Source organism: Hemitrygon akajei, chromosome 20 (genome assembly GCF_048418815.1).
Source record: "Hemitrygon akajei chromosome 20, sHemAka1.3, whole genome shotgun sequence".
NCBI lineage: Eukaryota > Metazoa > Chordata > Chondrichthyes > Myliobatiformes > Dasyatidae > Hemitrygon > Hemitrygon akajei.
In genome coordinates, this window is record NC_133143.1 from 64,078,713 (window position 1) to 64,099,630 (window position 20,918).

A 20,918-nucleotide genomic window follows, 5' to 3' on the forward strand; every position below is an offset into this window, starting at 1 on the left:
TGTGCAACTATGGTTGTGCAATCCATTTTTTGTAAACATTTGCTCCAATCAATCACATATCAGTGAACATGGTTCTTGAATATTTATTGGTGCAATCTGCAACGATAACATACTCAGATATCCAGCTCTTACTCTTCATTAAGACAAACTGTGGCTTTTGCATAGCCATTCCTTCTTTCACTTTGATGTATTTTTAAATAATTTTTCCAGATGGTGACAAAGCTGACATCTCTGCCACAATGTATGCGGACGTCAATATCATTGCTGGTGCCCTTAAGCTGTACTTTAGGGATCTGCCAATACCTGTCATCACCTATGACTCGTATCAGAAGTTCATTGAATCAGCCAGTAAGTATCCTCTCAATTTTGTGATCTCATCTAACTTTCAGCAGTGTGGAAAAGAACAGACTTTGTGAAAAATGGGAAAAGGAATGAGTAAGATGCTATTTATCCAATTAATGCATGCAGTTTGAATTTTATCAAACTATTTTCAAATAATGTTCTGGATGAATACAAGCATGATGTCCTCCCTCTCTCTCCCACTCTCACCTATAAGGTTTTGTTCCCAAGTGGACAGTGGAACTGGAGTTTTGATAATTAAATGTTCATCCTCCATGTTTTAATCCTGATTAGTAAGTTTTGCCGGTCAGTTCAACTGTGACAGGTGGCTGTGGAGGCCAAGTCATTAAGTATATTTAAGGCAGAGGTTGATAGGTTCTTGATTAGTCAGGGCATGAAGGGATACAGGGAGAAGGCAGGAGATTGTGGCTGAGAGGGAAAATGGATGAGCATGATGAAATGGTGAAGCAGACTCATTGGGTTAAATGGCTTAATTCTACTCCTATATCTTATAGTCTCATGATAGGATTTATAGTTTTGCCAGTTCTCAGAGTAGTATACACACCAGCAGAGACCTTAATCACTTCTATATCAACTAAAGAGTTACAGAGCACTACAGCACAGAAGAAGGTCCTTTGGCCCATCCAGTCAGTGGTGAAATATTATTGTGCCTAGTTCCATTGACTTGCACAATAACAATAGCTCTCTGTACTCTTCCCATCCATGTACCTATCCAAGCTTCTCTTAAATGTAGTCAATTGAAGACACATCCATCACTTCCAGTGGCAGCTTGGTCGACACCCTGATAAGGACAGGCTCAGCACGCCAGGACTCTTTGGCGAGAGAGGGAGACAGTGAGAGGTGATTTGGTAGTCGAGTACAAGATGTTCAGAGGCATAGGTCATGTGGATAGTCAGTGACCTTTTCCCAAGGCGATGTGAGGGGCAAGTTTTTTTTTACACAGTGAGTGGGTGGGTGACTGGAATGCACTGCCTGGAGTGGGGCCAGAGGCAGATCATTAAGGAATTTCAAAGACATTTAGATAGAGTATGAGGAAGACTGAAAAATATGGACATTGTGGAGGCAGAAGGGATTATTTAGTTGGCCACTTGATTACTAATTTAATTGGTTTGGCACAACATTGTGGATTGAAGGGCCTCTTCCTGTGCTGCACAGTTCTATGCCCTGTGCCTTTTTTATGCCATGGACCTGTACTATTAACTGAGGGGTCTGTGGACCCCAGGTTGGGGACCCCTGTCCTATCAGCAAATGAATGAAAGAAAAATGGAGGGCTATGTGAGAGGGAAGGGTTAGACTGATCTTGGAGTAGGCTAAAGGTTGCCACAACATCGTGCGCTGTGTTCTAAAACTCACCGCGGTTGTCAAGAGCTTGCAGAACACTCTCAAGGCCAATGTGTGATCAGTGGCTACTGAAATGAGATATCAGAGAACACCTGTACCTTCTATAACTGCATCTCAACAGGCAGATTATCTTGGAAAGATGGAAAGGACTGAGTAAAATTGGAAGCTGTAATACAAGGAAACTTTTTAATGCAGGGATTTCCAACCTGTGATATGCCATGAACCCATAATCATGCGGTCTGTGGAGCACAGTTCGGGAACCCCTGATTTAATGTTATATTGACGTTGCGTTCAACATCCATTAAAGAATAAATATTTCTGGCTTAATTCTAAGGGAGTTCGATAGATTAGTGTGAATTAAAGTTTGCTTTATGAGTAATGTATATCTGTTTTTAATCAGAAATTACTAGCCCGGATGACAGGCTGGAGGCGATCCATGAATCATTGATGTTACTACCTCCTGCACACTATGAGACTTTGCGGCATTTGATGATTCATCTGAAAAAGTAAGCTGCATTCTCACTCTGATGATTTGTGTATTCATCTGAAAAGTATTAACATGTAGAGAGTCAATATTCATAAATTAAGGTAATTTGTAAAGTATCAATATTTGAAACTATAAAATTCTTTGGAATTCATCCAGACGTAATAGAATTATCAGTATTGCATTCCAGAAAACTCCGCCAGAATCGCTCTAACGAATGATACAGTGCTAGATTGAACAGAGTTGAACTGAATGTGCCCGGACTCTTAAGTGTTTTATAATTCTGTGTTTTTCGCTCTTGGCGTTGGCACGAATTGTTTTTGAGTGTTGGGGGGAGGGGTTTGATGTTTTAGTTAGAATTATTTCCATGGATTTCTTTGTTTTGCTGCTGTCTGTGGCGGAGATGAATCTCAGGGTTGTACACTGCACACATATTTTGAAAATAAATCTACTTTAAACTTTGGATCATTGAGTTGGTAACTCCTATTCAGTAGCACTTTTTTTTCTTATTTTTGTTTATGTAAAGCCCTGATTAAGGACACGTTTTATTGTATTTCTACTGCTAATGCTGTCAGGTATTCTATTTAGCAGCTTCTCTGCAAACCCAGTGTTCTGTTAGTTAGGCTTCATGTTTTGGCTTTGGCTAAGATAAGGAGCTGTTTGCTCAACTTAGGAATGTTGTGTCAGCCAAACGGTTTTGCCTTGGCGATGTTCTGTAACATTCTGTCCAGTGGGATGCCATGGAACATTCAAGAGAGCTGGGCAGGATCAGATTTCTGAGGGCCAGTGGTCTGGGTCGGCCTCTTTTGTTGGGAGGCATCGGAAGAGAAGGAGGCACGGGGAAGAGCACAAGTGAAGAGACTTGGAGCATCCCATCTGAAGGAGAGACCCTATTGCAAGCAGTGCTTTGTGCTGAAGAATGGTTCCAAGGAGGAAGTGCCAATACTTCTCAGTTAACCAGTTTGTTTGTAATGTTCTTCAAGGGAAGTTCGAACTGTGGCTGGAGACGTGTGTTCAGTGCTGTGAGTAAAGAGATACACCAACTATTCAGAAACAAGCTCCAACGTTTATGTGCACATTGGACTGAGTACAGCCTCCATCAGTCAGGGTTGAACATGGATGTTGCGTCCTAGCTGTCTAGATACACAAGCCTGAGTAATACGATATGGAGAGCAAGCTGTTGCCCATGTAGGAAGCTCCCCCTTGCCATACTTCTGATGAACCCAAAGGAAAGGCAGAGACCGATAAAGTTTGGTACCAGCAGCATCGCAGGAGTCACCGGTCAGTGTTAAACTCAGCGTAGGACTGCCTTAGGGACTCCAGCTCTGATTTTTTCCCCTCGATGTTTATAGAACTGAGAAATTCTAAGGGTAGAAAGACCCTAATGGGAGTTATCTACAGGCCCTCAAACAGCATTCTGGATGTAGGGTGTAAGTTGAATGAAGAGTTAAAATTGGCATGTCGTAAAGGTAATGATACAGTTGTCATGGGGGATTTCAACATGCAGGTAGACTGGGAGAATCAGTATGGTACTGGACCCCAAGAAAGGGAGTTTGTGGAGTGCCTCCGAGATGGATTCTTAGAACAGCTTGTACTGAAGCCTACCAGGGAGAAGGCAATTCTAGATTTAGTGTTGTGCAATGAACCGGATTTGATCAGGGACCTCGAGGTAAAGGAACCATTAGGAGGTAGTGACCATAATATGATATGTTTTAACCTACAATTTGAGAAGGAGAAGGGAAAATCGGATGTTTCAGTATTACAGTTGAACAAAGGGAACTATGGAGCTATGAGGGAGGAGCTGGCCAAAGTTCAATGGAACAATACCCTAGCAGGGAAGACAGTGGAACAAAAATGGCAGGTATTTCTGGGAATAATGCAGAAGGTGCAGGATCGGTTCATTCCAAAGAGGAAGAAAGATCCTAAGGGGAGTAAGGGGCGGCCATGGCTGACGAGGGAAGTAAAGGGCAGTATAAAAATAAAAGAGAAGAAGTATAACATAGCAAAGATGAGCGGGAAACCGGAGGACTGGGAAGCTTTTAAAGAGCAACAGAAGATAACAAAAAAGGCAATATGCCAAGAAAAAATGAGGTACGAAGACAAACTAGCCAAGAATATAAAGGAGGATAGTAAAAGCTTCTTTAGGTATGTGAATAGCAAAAAAATAGTTAAGACCAAAATTGGGCCATTGAAGACAGAAACGGGTGAATTTATTATGGGGAACAAGGAAATGGCAGATGAGTTGAACAGGTACTTTGGATCTGTCTTCACTAGGGAAGACACAAACAATCTCCCAGATGTAATAGTGGCCAAAGGAACTAGGGTAAAGGATGAACTGAAGGAAATTTATATTAGGCAAGAAACGGTGTTGGATAGACTGTTGAGTCTGAAGGCTGATAAGTCCCCGGGACCTGATGGTCTGCATCCCAGGGTACTTAAAGAGGTGGCTCTAGAAATCGTGGACGCATTGGTAATCATTTTCCAATGTTCTATAGATTCAGGAACAGTTCCTGCTGATTGGAGGGTGGCTAATGTTGTTCCACTTTTCAAGAAAGGAGGGAGAGAGAAAACAGGGAATTATAGACCGGTTAGCCTGACGTCAGTGGTGGGAAAGATGCTGGAGTCAATTATAAAAGAGGAAATTACGACACATTTGGATAGCAGTAGAAGGATCAGTCCGAGTCAGCATGGATTTATGAAGGGAAAATCATGCTTGACTAATCTTCTGGAGTTTTTTGAGGATGTAACTATGAAAATGGACAAGGGAGAGCCAGTAGATGTAGTGTACCTGGACTTCCAGGAAGCTTTTGATAAAGTCACACACAGGAGATTAGTGGGCAAAATTAGGGCACATGGTATTGGGGGCAGAGTACTGATATGGATTGAAAATCGGCTGGCTGACAGGAAACAAAGAGTAGCGATTAACGGGTCCCTTTCGGAATGGCAGGCTGTGACCAGTGGGGTACCACAAGGTTCGGTGCTGGGACCACAGCTGTTTACAATATACATTAATGATTTAGATGAAGGGATTAAAAGTAACATTAGCAAATTTGCCAATGACACAAAACTGGGTGGCAGTGTGAAATGTCAGGAGGATGTTATGAGAATGCAGGGTGACTTGGATAGGTTGGGTGAGTGGGCAAATGAATGGCAGATGCAGTTTAATGTGGATAAATGTGAGGTTATCCACTTTGGTGGCAAGAACAGGAAGGCAGATTACTATCTAAATGGAGTCAAGTTAGGAAAAGGGGAAGTACAACAAGATCTAGGTGTTCTTGTACATCAGTCAATGAAAGCAAGCATGCAGGTACAGCAGGCAGTGAAGAAAGCTAATGGCATGGTGGCCTTTATAACAAGAGGAATTGAGTATAGGAGTAAAGAGGTCCTTCTGCAGCTTTACAGGGCCCTGGTGAGACCCCACCTGGAGTATTGTGTGCAGTTTTGGTCTCCAAATTTGAAGAAGGACATTCTTGCTATTGAGGGAGTGCAGCGTAGGTTCACAAGGTTAATTCCCAGAATGGCAGGATTGTCATATGTTGAAAGATTGGAGCGACTGGGCTTGTATACACTGGAATTTAGAAGGATGAGAGGGGATCTGATTGAAACATATAAGATTATTAAGGGATTGGACACGCTGGAGGCAGGAAGCATGTTCCCGCTGATGGGTGAGTCCAGAACTAGAGGCCACAGTTTAAGAATAAGGGGTAGGCCATTTAGAACAGAGATGCGGAAAAACTTTTTCACCCAGAGAGTGGTGGATATGTGGAATGCTCTGCCCCAGAAGGCAGTGGAGGTCAAGTCTCTGGATGCATTCAAGAGAGAGTTATATAGAGCTCTTACAGATAGCGGGGTCAAGGGATATTGGGAGAGGGCAGGAACGGGGTACTGATTGTGTATGATCAGCCATGATCACATTGAATGGCGGTGCTGGCTAGAAGGACTGAATGGCCTACTCCAGCACCTACTGTCTATTGTCTATTCCTGAAGCCTTCCCCATGAGCGGGTATAGCTGCAAGGCAGTGGAGGTTTGAGATCAGAGTTTTCCCTACATGAGCTGCCAACTACAGCTGATGAGCCCCATCTGCCTAAAGCAACTGTTTTAAGGCACCAGTAACCCGCCTTTGCCCATTTTCCTGTTAGTAGCTAAGCCAAAGATGAAGGCCAGGAGCTGGACTTGCTCGTCAGAGGCTATTTGAGACGCACGCCATTGGGAGCATTTAATAGGTAGTGGGAACATTTCTCCATTACCACCTCAGCTGAGACAAACTTAAGGAACCAACATTTAGACTAGTTTAACTGTAATAGGCCCTTTTTCTATTCGCCGTTCGTTGAAGTTGAAATATTGGTAAAGGTACTTCCAGTTTAAGTTTATGCTGGTGTAAGGTCTGTCACTTCCTGGCGAATGATAACTTTCCATGGGGCAGCATTTACACAACATAATTTCTGTTCCCTCATTGGAACATTTCAACTTTCCTGTTGGGTTGAACCCAAATCATACCGACCCTGGACGTGTGTTGCTTTTTGAAGGTGGTTTTCTCACTGTTACCCATGCAATACTGAGTCACGTGCTGTTAGCCAGAGTTAGCTAATAAGCCTGGTTTATTACGAGCTGCGGTGAAAGAGTTACATTTATTTAGATTTACAGCTTGGAAAAGGCCGTGCTGCTCAGCAATCCACCTATTTAACCCGAGCCTAATCACAGGACAATTTACAAAGACCAACTAACCTACAAATCGGTACATCTTTGGACTGTGGGAGGAAACTGGAGCACCCAGAAGAAATCCACATGGTAACACGGGAAGAACTTCCAAACTCCTTACAGATGATGCTGGAGTTGAACTGGGAACTCCACCAAGCTGTTTGGCGTCACACTAACTGCTACGCTACCATGTTTAGTAAACCAATGATAAGGAAAACACACTTTTTCTTGGCTTTGCCTCTATTTTTTTGTAAATACAATCCAGCATACAACTGCACGTATGTTCTTCAGTTCAACAATCAATGACATGTGCTCATTACTCAAAACCCACAATCACTAACATGGACATAAGTCACTATGTTTCAATTGCAGAAGTCAGCTCACATTGGGCAACATAATATAAGAAAAGGGCACATGTGGTGTCTTATCCTGATACTTGCAGTCAAATCCATGGTAAAATGCTGGAATTTTTCATCCTTTCCTCGTGTAAAGATCAAATCAAATTCATTATCAAAGTACATATGATGCTGAGTTTCATTTTCTACTGAGCAATCACAATAAATACAAGAAACACAATTGAGTCAATGAAAAACCACACCCTGCAGGACACACAAACATGCAATGTGCAAAGGACAACAAACTGTGCAAATATAAAAAATATATAATAATAAATAAATGAGCAATAAATATCGAGGACATGAGATGAAGAGTTTTTAGGTTGTGCGAACAGTTCGGTGATGGAACGAGTGAAGTTATCCCCTCTGCTTTAAGAGACTGATTGTTCCCACATCCTATAGACTCACTTTCAAGAACTCTACAACTTACGTTCTTGATATTAATTGCTTATTTATTTAGTTATTTATTATTCTTTCCCTTTTTTTGTATTTGGAGTTTGATGCCTTTTGCGCATTGATTGTTTGTCCTGTTGGGTGTGGTATTTTATTGATTCTGTTGTGTTTCTTGGATTTACTGTGTATGCCTACAAGAAAAATCGCAGAGTTGTATGTACTGACATAAATGTAGACAATAGACAATAGGTGCAGAAGTAGACCATTCGGCCCTTCGTGCCTGCACTGCCATTCCTAGATCATGGCTGATCATCTACTATCAATACCTGGTTCCTGCCTTGTCCCCATATCCCTTGATTCCCCTATCCATAAGATACCTAAATAGCTCCTTCTTGAAAGCATCCAGAGAACTGGCCTCCACTGCCTTCCGAGGGAGTGCATTCCAGACCCCCACAACTCTCTGGGAGAAGAAGTTTTTCCTTAACTCTGTCCTAAATGACCTACCCCTTATTCTCAAACCATGCCCTCTGGTACTGGACTCTCCCAGCATCTGGAACATATTTCCTGCCTCTATCTTGTCCAATCCTTTAATAATCTTATATGTTTCAATCAGATCCCCTCTCAATCTCCTTAATTCCGGCGTGTACAAGCCCAGTCTCTCTAACCTCTCTGCGTAAGACAGTCCGGACATCCCAGAAATTAACCTCGTGAATCTGCGCTGCACTTCCTCTACAGCCAGGATGTCCTTCCTTAACCCTGGAGACCAAAACTCTACACAATACTCCAGATGTGGTCTCACCAGGGCCCTGTACAAATGCAAAAGGATTTCCTTGCTCTTGTACTCAATTCCCTTTGTAATAAAGGCCAACATTCCATTAGCCTTCTTCACTGCCTGCTGCACTTGCTCATTCAACTTCAGTGACTGATGAACAAGGACTCCTAGTTCTCTTTGTATTTCTCCCTTACCTAACTCTACACCATTCAGATAATAATCTGCCTTCCTGTTCTTACTCCCAAAGTGGATAACCTCACACTTATTCACATTAAACGTCATCTGCCAAGTATCTGCCCACTCACTCAGCCTATCCAAGTCACCCTGAATTCTCCTAACATCCTCATCACATGTCACACTGCCACCCAGCTTAGTATCATCAGCAAACTTGCTGATGTTATTCTCAATGCCTTCATCTAAATCATTGATGTAAATCGTAAACAACTGTGGTCCCAATACCGAGCCCTGTGGCACCCCACTGGTCACCACCTGCCATTCCGAGAAACACCCATTCACCGCTACCCTTTGCTTTCTATCTGTCAACCAGTTTTCTATCCACGTCAATGTCTTCAACCCCAGTGCCATGAGCTCTGATTTTACCCACCAATCTCCTATGTGGGACCTTATCAAATGCCTTCTGAAAATCGAGGTACACTACATCCACTGGATCTCCCTTGTCTAACTTCCTGGTTACATCCTCGAAAAACTCCAATAGATTAGTCAAGCATGATTTGCCCTTGGTAAATCCATGCTGGCTCGGCCCAATCCTATCACTGCTATCTAGATATGCCACTATTTCATCTTTAATAATGGACTCTAGCATCTTCCCTATTACTGATGTTAGGCTGTCAGGACGATAGTTCTCTGTTTTCTCCCTCCCTCCTTTCTTAAAAGTGGAATAACATTAGCCATTCTCCAATCCTCAGGAACTGATCCTGAATCTAAGGAACATTGGAAAATGATTACCAATGCACCCACAATTTCCAGAGCCACCTCCTTTAGTACCCTAGGATGCAGACCATCTGGACCTGGGGATTTGTCAGCCTTCAGTCCCATCAGTCTACTCATCACCGTTTCCTTCCTAATGTCAATCTGTTTCATTTCCTCTGTTACCCTATGTCCTTGGCCCATCCATACATCTGGGAGATTGCTTGTGTCTTCCCTAGTGAAGACAGATCTAAAGTACTTATTAAATTCTTCTGCCATTTCTCTGTTTCCCATAACAATTTCACCCAATTCATTCTTCAAGGGCCCAACATTGTTCTTAACTATCTTCTTTCTCTTCACATACCTAAAAAAGCTTTTGCTATCCACCTTTATATTCCTGGCTAGCTTGCGATCGTACCTCATTTTTTCTCCCCGTATTGCCTTTTTAGTTAAGTTCTGTTGTTCCTTAAAAATTTCCCAATCATCTGTCCTCCCACTCACCTTAACTCTGTCATACTTCATTTTAAAAAAAAAAAAATGCTGTGCAATCTCTGACTTCCTTTGTCAACCACTGTGGCCCCTTTCCCCCCTTTGAATCCTTCCTTCTCTGGGGGATGAACTGATTTTGCACCTTGTGCATTATTCCCAAGAATACCTGCCATTGCTGTTCCACTGTCTTTTCTGCTAGGATATCCGTCCAGTTAACTTTGGCCAGCTCCTCCCTCATGGCTCCATAGTCTCCTTTGTTCAACTGCAACACTGACACCTCTGATCTGCCCTTATCCTTCTCAAATTGCAGATAAAAACTTATCATATTATGGTCACTACCTCCTAATGGCTCCTTTACTTCAAGATTGCTTATCAAATCCTGTTCATTACATAACACTAAATCCAGAATAGCCTTGTCCCTCGTCGGCTCTCGTACAAGCTGTTTCAAGAATGCATTCCGTAGGCACTCTACAAACTCCCTATCCTGGGGTCCAGCACCAACCTGATTCTCCCAGTTCACCTGCATGTTGAAATCCCCCATAACTACTGCGACATTTCCTTTGCCACATGCCAATGTTAACTCCCTATTCAACTTGCACCCAGTACTTTGATAAAAAAAATTACTTCGAACTTTGAAATAAACAGTCACTGTTTCAGCCCTTTATTGGGGCAATTTGCATTAATTGCAAAATATCCATGCCTCTAACCAGCCATGGCAAAGCAATTTCAAAGTACATGATGGGAAATCATTGAACAATATGCAAATATTATGTCATTGTCCTATTCACCTATCACCTTTGTGTTTGCTGGCCCAGTTTGGCTCCTGCTACAGCAATACTTTGATTTTAAGATTCCTGCCTTTGTATTCGGATCTCCCTACGGCTCTGTGGTAACGTACATACTTGGACTGTGGAGCACCCAGAGGAAACCCACACAATCATGGAGAGAACATACAAACTTCTTGCACACAGCGGCGGGAATTGAACCTGGATTGCTGGTTCTGTAGTCTTGTGCTAACCACAACACTACTGTGCCACTTCCTACTTGGCAGCTACGATTTCAGCTGTCTATTTCCTAAGTTCTGAACTCCCCTCCTTAAACCTTACCACCTGTTTTCCTTAAAATGTGCCTTTTTCACTAAGCTGTTAGTAAGCTGACTGAATTTCTCCTTTGTTTCCTAGAGACACCATTTGTTAATACTCCAGTGAACTACTTTTGGCCATTTTACTATGTTAACTTACTTAAGCCCATCACCACTAGATAGATAGATAGATACTTTATTCATCCCCATGGGGAAATTCAACATTTTTTCCAATGTCCCATACACTTGTTTTAGCAAAACTAATTACATAAATTACTTAGATACATTAAATACAATCAACCCCGGCACTTTAACATATCTTACTGGGGAATAAGCTGCCAACAGCTGCTCGACAGACTCCTCTGTCCCGGGCCAGTCTTTTACTTCAAGGCAAAGATCGTTCTTCTCCCAGGGATGAGATCTTTGGAGCTTCTGGTGGCATTTCTGTAGCACTGGGTTCAACTGATGTTCAAATTTCAAAGTGAATTTATTAACTAAGTACATAAATGTCAACCCTGAGATTCATTTTCTTGTGGGCATACTCAATAAATCTATAGAATAATAACCATAATAGAATCAATGGAAGACCACACCAACTAGGGCACTCAGCCAGAGTGTGGAAGACAACAACCTGTGCAAATACAAAAAAGAAATAATAATAAATAATAAGTAATAAATGTCGAGAAAATGAGATGAAGAGTTCTTGAAAGTGAGCCCATAGGTTGTGGGAACAATTCAAAGATGGGGCAAGTGAAGTTACTAGCCCCATGCCCAACTGTCCTGCCTTCACAGCCAGGCTTGTGGCCATCAATGGTGGAGTTAAACTACATTAAAGACTCTATGTAACTGAGGTTATCTTTCCATCTTCATTGATGAATGTGGTTATAGAATGGAGTTGTATATCAAATGGCATACATAATTGTAGTATAAATTGCTGAATAGATGTGTGAATGACAAATAAAGCTCATCTTAATCAAAGGTGAATGGGTATAAACAACATGCTACATGATTCTATGATTCTTTAGTTTCAGGGTTAGAATACCATTCATTTCCAGTCAGATTCAAATTTATTTATCAGACGTACATCGAAACATATGGTGAAGTGCACCTTTTATGTTAATCAACACATCTAGAAATGTGCTGAGGGCAGCCCCAAGTCTCACCACTCAGTCCAGCCCCAGCATAACGTGCCCACAGTTCTCAGCAGAACAACACAGAACACGACGAGCAACAGCAAAACAAGTCCCTTTCTTCCATCCGACCCGCCCACACACACGATGGTCCTCTAACTACAAAAGAAGATGTAATTTGTTAGAAGTAAACTTAGACTTTATTCATCTTTAACGTTACAAAACTTGCCTCATTCCAGTAGTTAATAATCTTAAGGGACCTTAAGAGATCCTATCTAAGCTATCTGGCTTGTGGTATAATGATCAAGGTGAGTGATAATCATTTTAAACATTTGATATGCCCCTATTACATAATCTGACTTTGTTTTTGCAGTAGTTCCAATGAGACTCAGATGATGACACCATAGGAGGATCATTAAACAAATTATGAAATTGTTGCCGTACTATTCAGTGATATTAACTATTTTTCCTTCACGATTTTGACTCAGAACACAGAACATAGACCCTACAGTAAAGATCAGGTCCTACAGCCCACTATTCCCTCCCACAAAGCCCTCCATTTTGCATTCATCCATTTATCTATCTAAGAGTCTCTTAAATGTCCCTAATGTATCTGCCTCTACCACCACCCCTGCAGCACGTTCTAAGCATTTACCACTGTGTGTAACCAACAAACCTCTGATCATTTGGTCATTATGTGCCATGTCGTGTGGTGTATGATTATGGTCTTTCCACGACCATGATTGTTCTTGGCAAATTTTTCTACAGAAGTGAGTCACCATTGTCTTCTTCTGGGCTGGGTGACCCCAGCCATTATCAATACACTTCAGAGATTGTCTGCCTGGTGTTAATGGTCACACAACCAGGACTTGTGATGTGTACCAGCTGCTCGTATGACCATCCAGCAACTGCTCCAATGGCTTCACTTGACCCTGATCGGGGGGCTAAGCAGGTGATACACCTGGCCCAAGGGTGTCCTGCAGGCTAGCGGAGGGAAGGAGAACCTTACACCTCCATCGGCAGAGACGTATCTCCAACACGCCTACCTCTGATAACCTCCCTATATTTATCTCCAGTCACCTTAAAATTATGTCCCCTTATATTTGCCATTTCCACCCTGGGGAAAGGTCATGATTGCCATAATGGTTAAAAGCAGTAGCATTTGTGAGTGTGTGAGCTGGCAGGGTGGCCTGTCACTAATCCCTCAAACATCAGCCTGAGGATACTTCCATCCAACAATCGCTTTTTTTCTACTCCAGAAGAGGAAGGTGCAACCAAACAAAACGTGTTTCCAATTTTCTCTATCAGGGGTTCCCAAACTGGGGTCCATGGGCTCCTTAGTTAATGGTATTGGTCCATGGCATGAAAAAGGTTGGGAGCCTTGCGTGGTATCAGCTTAAGGATTTAACTTTACTTAATTAGAAGCAAGCCTTTCTACTTGGCTGTGGGATCTGTAGATTGAAGTTATTGAATTCCTTCTATGCCTGCCTGAGTTCAGTTTTTTTAGTGTTGTATCATTTTCTTAGCTATTTACTAACTGGTAATAAGTAGACACAAGAAGTTCTGCAGATTTCTGCTGGAAATCTAAAGGAACACACATAAAATGGTGAGGAACTCAGCAGATGAGTCTGCTTCTGTGGAAGTGAATAATCAGTTGACGTTTTGGTCCAAGACCCTTTATCGGGACTAGAAAGGAAACGAGAAGACGCCAGAATAGAAAGTTGTGGGGAGGGGAAGGAGGATATCGAGATGTTGATAGCTGAAACCAGGTGGGTGGGAAAAGTAAAGACAATAAGTAAATAAGTAAGTAGTGTTCTAATTCAGTAATGACAGCTTTCTTACGTTCCTGAATGTTGAGACCTTTATTAACAAATAGATGTACAGCCACAAGAGATTCTGCAGATGCTGGAAATCTGGAGCAACACACACAAAATGCTGGAGGAACTCAGCAGGTCAGGCAGCAACTATGGATAACAATAAATAGTCAACTTTTCAGACTGAGACCCTTCATCAGGATTGGAGAGGAAGGAGGAAGAAGCTAGAATAGGAAGGTTGGGGAGGGGGAAGAAGTACAAGCTGACAGTTGATAGGTGAGACTGGGTGAGGAGAAAGGTAGTTGGGTCTGTTTATTCCCTTACATAGATGCTGTTTGACCGGCTAAGTTCCTCCAACACATCTAGTGTGTAACATTAATGATGGCATTACAAGAATTAGATTTTCTTCCTGTGCCAGTGGAGATTTGCATAGAATTAAACCAGCTGGCTTTCCAAAATGCTTCTCACTATCTTATCCAGCATTATTATTGTAAAAATAAAACCAATCTCCCAACAGACAGAACACGTTGTTATCTTAGATCTTACAGAATAGCAGGTGCTTTGTTGTTGTTGTCACAATAAATACTGCAAGTCACTGTCCTGATAATACTGTTATGATTGCTGAAATCATTGGAAAGCATTGCACACACTGAAGGACATGCTTAACCGTTTGGAAATTTGACCAATTCAAGTAAGTTTTAATTCAGGAACAAAAACCTTGCCCTGGCTCTCAAATCGCAATCTAATTTTTTTTCCATTTTTCAGTGCTACTCCTTGTTTAAACAGGGTTAGCAATCATGTCATTACTTTTGATGGAGTGGTTCTCTTACAAGGGGAGACTGAAGAAACTAGATCTCCGTGGCATGGGTTGGAGAGGGGTTCATGTTTACGATGTATAAAACTTATAATGAGTGTAGATAAGGTGGACAGTTAGTCTTTTACATAGCCTACGTGAGTATATGGATTTAAGGTTCCTGATATAAAGGATTTAGGTGGTGGGGTGGAGATGTGTCTCTACCAAAGGAGGTGTGAGGCACTCATTCTCTCCACTAGCCTGCAGGTCACCCTTGGGCAAGGTGTAACGCCTGCTTAGCCCCCTAATCAAGGTCACGTGAAGCCATGGGAGCAGGTGGTGGATAGTTGTATGAGTAGCTGGTGTATATCACAAGTCCTGGTTATGTGACCACTGTCACCAGGCAGACATTCTCTGAAGAGTATTGATAATGGCTGGGGTCACCCGTCTTGTAAAGACACTGCCTAGAAGAAGGCGATGGCAAACCACTTCTGTAGAGAAAATTGCCAAGAACAATCAATAATCAAGACCATGATTGCCCACGCCTTATGACATGGCACATAATGAATGGATGACTCCTTGTTTAAATAGAGTTAACAATTATTCATCACTTTTGATATTACTGGTCTTTATTAGAGAATTATGTTATTAAATATTTTCTATGTTCTAGTCCATGTGAGAGAACTGACAAATTCAATTGCTGACTTCTGAAACTAAAAGTTCATTTTCAAAATTCCTTAAGTGGGATTGTCTTGGTTTCATGTGACACTATATATTCTTCACCATTTCACTATAACATATGTTCCATTGCTATAGAGTTATTTGCTAAAGTTGAAGTTAAACAAGCATAATTCTAAGGTGATTGGAGGAAAGTCTAGCTGGGATATCAGAGTAAGTTCTTTACACAGAGTGGTGGGTGTGTCGAAAGCCCTGCCAGGAGTGGTGGTAGAAGCAGATACATTATGGGCATTTAAGAAATTCTTAGGTAGGCACATGTATAATAAAAACAAATGGAGGGCTATGTGAGAGGGAAGAGTTAGATAGATCTTGGAGTAGGTTAAAGGGTTAGCACAACATAGTGGGCTGAAGGGTCTATATTGTGCTGTAATATTCTATGTTGTTAAATAGTAGATTCACTAATAACTAAGGTAAAGGAACTCTTAAAAGGCTGTGATTATAATATAGTATTCACCCTACATTTCAAAGTTCAAGGTAAATTTATTCAAGTACATATATGTCACCACCTACAATCCTGAGATTCATTTTCTTGTGGGCATACTCAACAAGTCTATTGAATAATAACCATAACATAACAACGCAAACTGCAAGTTCAATAAGAAGAAACAAAAATAATAAATAAATAAGTGATAAATATCGAAAACGTGAGCTGAAAAGTCCTTGTAAGTGAGTCTACTTGTTGTGGGAACGTTTCAATGATGGGGCAAGAGAAACTGAGTGAAATTATCCTCTTTGGTTTGAGAGCCAAATGGAATTATAACTATTCCTGAAACTGGCGGTGAGAGTCCCGAGTCTCCTGAACCTTCCTGATCGCAGCAGTGAGAAGAGAGCGTGTCCTGGGTGGTGGGGGTCCCTGATGATGGTTTCTGCTTTCCTGCAACAGCATTTCATATTGATGTGCTCAGTATCTGGGAGGGCTTTACCTGTGATGGATTGGGCTATATCCACTCCTTTTTGTTGGACTTTCCATGCAAGGGCATTGGTATTTCCATACCAGGCTGTGAGGGTACCAGGTAGCATACTCTCCACTACCCATCTATAGAATTTGTCAAATATTAGTTTGAGAGGAAGAAGCTAAAATCAGGTGATGTTTCAATGTGCTAAACACGCTTTAGGTGCAAATATATGTAGGCACATGGATGATGGAGGGTTCTGTGGAAGGGAAGGGTTAGATTGATCATACAGTAGGTTGAAAGGTCGGCTCAATATTGTGGGCTGAAGGGGCTGTACTGTACTGTTTTATGTAATGGTTTAGACTTATGATTACAAGTACTTACCTTGTTTAAATGTAAGGATAAAACAGGACATACAAGCTGTAAAGTATCGGAGAGTCATACAATGCTGAGGCTTACCGAGCATTCTGATCTGATTCTTTTTAGGGTCACTTTGCTCGAAAAGGAAAACTTGATGAACGCAGAGAACCTTGGGATTGTCTTTGGGCCAACGCTGATGCGACCTCCTGAGCAAAATACACTGGCAACTTTGAATGACATCCGATACCAGAGACTGATCGTCCAGCTCTTGATTGAAAATGAAGACGTATTGTTCTGAGAAAGGAAAGCAATGTGACATATTAAAAAAAAACAATGCTGTAGCTGTAACTTGTGACCGAGCTATAATGGCACTGCTGAGTCCTTATAGGTTGGCTGTGTGGACGAAGAAAGCTGTGACACTGCAGACATTCCTGCAGTCCTTTCTTGTTAGGAAGTACATGTTTAATATATGAGCTGAGGCCGGTAAAGAAAACTGTTCCTAATATCTTATACACTTTTGAACATCAGTTGGACAGAGTTATATTAGGAAGAACAAAGCAACCGTTATATGTACAATTCCCACAAGCTGCAGAGTTGATTTCGTTGTTCCTTTTTTAGAATATATATATAAAGGCATATACGCTCAATCAAAAATGCCAATAATCAAAATTCCACTCCAAAGTTAGCCTGGTGCGAAGTGAGTGTATTTTCATTTGTAATAATAGTATTTACTTGTTTTGTATTTGAATTATATCACAGAGTTCAGAATTGCACTAAGTGTCTCTACAAATTGGTATATCAACTAATATATACCTTTTCATTTTTTTTCAAGGTTCATTAACTTAAATAGAGATTTGTGCTACATATAACAAATTATCCAGCTAATATACTACAAGTGATCAATTTTATAATGATTGTGGGAGATGTGTGCCACTTACATGCAACAGTAAAGGACAGCATTCAAATAGTAATGTTCACAATCTGTAATTATAATTTTTCCTTTTCTGCTTCAAATTCCCCCTACGTTTACTGAGTGCTCAGTCAACGCTCCTCTCATTTTTTTTTACACAGCTGTGCAGGCCCACCATTGCTATGAGTGCAGCACTTTAATAAAATATTATATAAAAGGAAATTCCCGCTGCACGGCCATAAAGGCTATGCACACTTGAGCATTTCAGTTACTGTGCAGCTTCGAGAGAATGGTGATGCTCAGTAAAAAATGGATTAATTGTCACATTACTGAATTTAGGACTGGTGCCTATTGATTCATGGAAGGCATTTAATTGTGTATATGTATAAAGCTGTACTTAGTTGTCAATTTGGTAATGATAGCAGAAAGTCACCAAAGTTATGAGTTGAGGAGGAGGGATCTTCTGTAGTTTTTCCATGTTATTGAGAACATTAGTTATGATACCTAAGTGAGCGGCATTTGAAAACAGTCAAACATAGTACCTTCATGATAAATTTCTGAATTCCGTCACTTTGGTTAAAAACACTTGTGAAATCATTTATGTATTGGAATAGCAACATTCTATGACACAACAGCAGTCCACTCATCTTTTGAAAAATACATCAGTTCAAAATGGTTGAAACATCCTGAAGTATTCTGTGCATATAAATTTGATAATTTTCAAATCCAAATACGATTTCTGTATAAATCAAATGCTGCAGTTGCTTAAAAGACCACTTTTTGATTCCTTTCTGAGGTGTAAATTTGATTGTTATGTTGTATTTGCCATTGTCACTGGTACCCATAAATGAAATGTCTTCCTTCAAAAATTTTGGCTATTTTATTTCTCCTCTAGTAATGTGTGAATGATACCAGATTTATGTTGTAAATTAAACAATGTACTGTGAAAATTTTATTAAACGTGGCATTAAATTCAAATGCAGAAACTTCAATGGTTCAGAGAATGTATACAGTATACAACCTGAAATCCTTACTCTTTGCAGACTTCCACGAAACAGAGAAGAAAACCCAAAGAATGAATTACAGAAAAATGTTAAGACCCCAAAATCCCCACTCTCCTGCAGCAAAACCATCACAATCCCCCTCCACCTCCCTCCACTTGCTCCAGCAAAAGCATCCTGGTTTTATCAACTAAGAACCAAAGGAAGAACTTTTTCCCTCTCTTTTTACTTCAGAATCAAAATGGATCAATATTTTGGAGAATAGTCTATCATCTCAATAATCTGATGCAATTGGTCATTGTAAATTGTCCCGTGATTAGACTAGGATTAATCAGGGAATTGCTGGGCAGCGCAGCTCAAAAGGCTGGAAGGGCCTATTCCGCGCTGTATCTCAATCGATAGAGGGAAATTAAAACATTCTTCAGTGCCCCCATAATGCAGTACAGTTTGCTTTACTATCCGCTAATAGTAGTGCGGTTCCCTTGAGTAGTGTATGATCTTGTCCTAAGGGGTTGTCTATTGGTGGGTCTTCAGGTGTCTGTAGAGGCTGATCTGGTATCCATATATTCTGAGGAGCTTAAGGACCTTACAATCCTGTCCCCTTCACCACTTGCTGATCACCATGGGACTTAATCCAGGATGTTAGGGTTTTTCCCCCTTAATTGAAGACAACTATGCTTGACATTGTTTAACGTGGGAAGATTTTTGCACGGGCAAGCCCCACGCGGTCCTTGGCAGATTGGAGTCAAGATCCATTAGCAGGTAATGAAACACCACTGGGGCTCCTTCACTGCCATTGTGACGTGATCATCTTCTACCATTGATATCTTGGTTGAATCATTCTTTGTCTGAAAACTCCTTGATCTCAACGCAATGGGTGGGTGACCTTACCAGGAGCTAAGCAGCAGATAGCTAAGCTCTAGATGGCATCATTTTAGGGATCTCAGAACTCAAAAGGCTCTCCACCATGATAAGGTAAGAATCCTCAGAGAAGTATTTTCCACTACGATAACTTGAACACCATTTGCTGCCAGTTGAGGTTTTGCTGCGCTATCTTTAAGATGTGCATTGAACCTGACTGCTTACGTCCTGCACTGAAGGCCGATATAACTGGTAATTCTCTTGGAAAAAAAATATTGACATTCTTCCTGTGTCCTTAGCATCAGATACCCTGAATAAATACAGATTACCCAGTTGTCGAGCTCTAAAGGGTCTTGCATTCTCCTCCATTCTGATAGTTCATATGCATAAATTAGAAAGAATTAGAGCAACAACTTGTGATCTTTTAGGGACATAATCTTGGAAGAAACAAGTGTTATCTGAAATAATTCCATTGAGATTTTTGAATATTACTTGTTCTTCTCCTTTCTTCCAAAATAATTGTATTTCTTTAAGTTGGAAATAAAGGGGGCCAAAATTAGATTCTCTAGCCCCCGTTTATTAGACATTCAACGCACAATTAAAATGCACATGCTATTGTCAGAAAACACGTTCTGATAGAAGTTTACGGGCGTGAGTTTAACACTCACCAGAACATACAGTGCAGCTACTTTGTTAGGTACACCTGTTCATTAAAGCAAATATCTAATCAGCCAATCCCGTGGCAGCAACTCAATGCATAAAAGCATGCAGACATGGTCAAGAGGTTCAGTTCCTGTTCAGATCAAACATCAGAATGGGGAAGAAATGTGATCTATGTAAATGATTGTTGGTGCCACATTGAGGGCTGAAAACCTTCATCAGGACTGGAAAGAAAGGGGGCAGAAGCCAGAATAAGATGGGTGAAGGGAAAAAGTCCTTATAAGACAGTGAATGCATCCAGAAAACTTCACTAATCTAAAAGAAGGAAGAGGTTAAGAAAACTGAAGGGACGATATGAAGTTCACTAGCAGAGGCTGAGATCACGCTGAAAGCAGAATCCAGATTGTTCTTAATGATTTGGAAAAGAAATACAAGCATATGAGTAAAAGTTGGAGGTGAGTTGGCACGTCATATCCCCTTTGGAGAACTGACACAAATGCTGTGGGTCAAATGGGCTATAAATCTCTAATCTTTCAATCTCTGGCTAAGTTGAACTGAGATTTGACCTGTCATCAGATTTTTTTCCATTATATTTCTCAAATCTGTTTGGCTATTGGAATCCTCTACTTAAAAGCAATGTAATTTGAATATTGGACAAAGTGTTTCTTGGGCGTCTCAGAAGTGTAACAGTTTGAGGCCTCCATTGGTCAGGGTTGACCATGGATGTTGTGTCCTAGCTGTCTAGGTATGCAAGCTAGGGCCATACAATATGGAGAGCAGGCTCCCCTGCTCCACACAGCTGATGAACCCAAAGGAA

At 41.1% G+C, this 20,918-nt stretch overlaps 1 protein-coding gene across 4 annotated transcripts in view; it reads left to right on the plus strand.

Annotated features, from left to right (window-relative positions):
* The window catches only part of chn2 (chimerin 2), a 251,596-nt gene extending 233,031 nt beyond the window's left edge, over window positions 1–18,565 (plus strand). For all 4 annotated transcript variants that reach the window (XM_073024500.1, XM_073024502.1, XM_073024499.1 and 1 more), the window contains 3 exons: window positions 211–348; window positions 2,102–2,207; window positions 16,796–18,565. In XM_073024500.1, coding sequence (XP_072880601.1) covers window positions 211–348; window positions 2,102–2,207; window positions 16,796–16,967 — 416 coding nt within the window. In that variant the 3' untranslated portion in view covers window positions 16,968–18,565. The remainder of the gene's footprint in view (window positions 1–210; window positions 349–2,101; window positions 2,208–16,795) is intronic.
* Window positions 18,566–20,918: the final 2,353 nt, after the last annotated feature.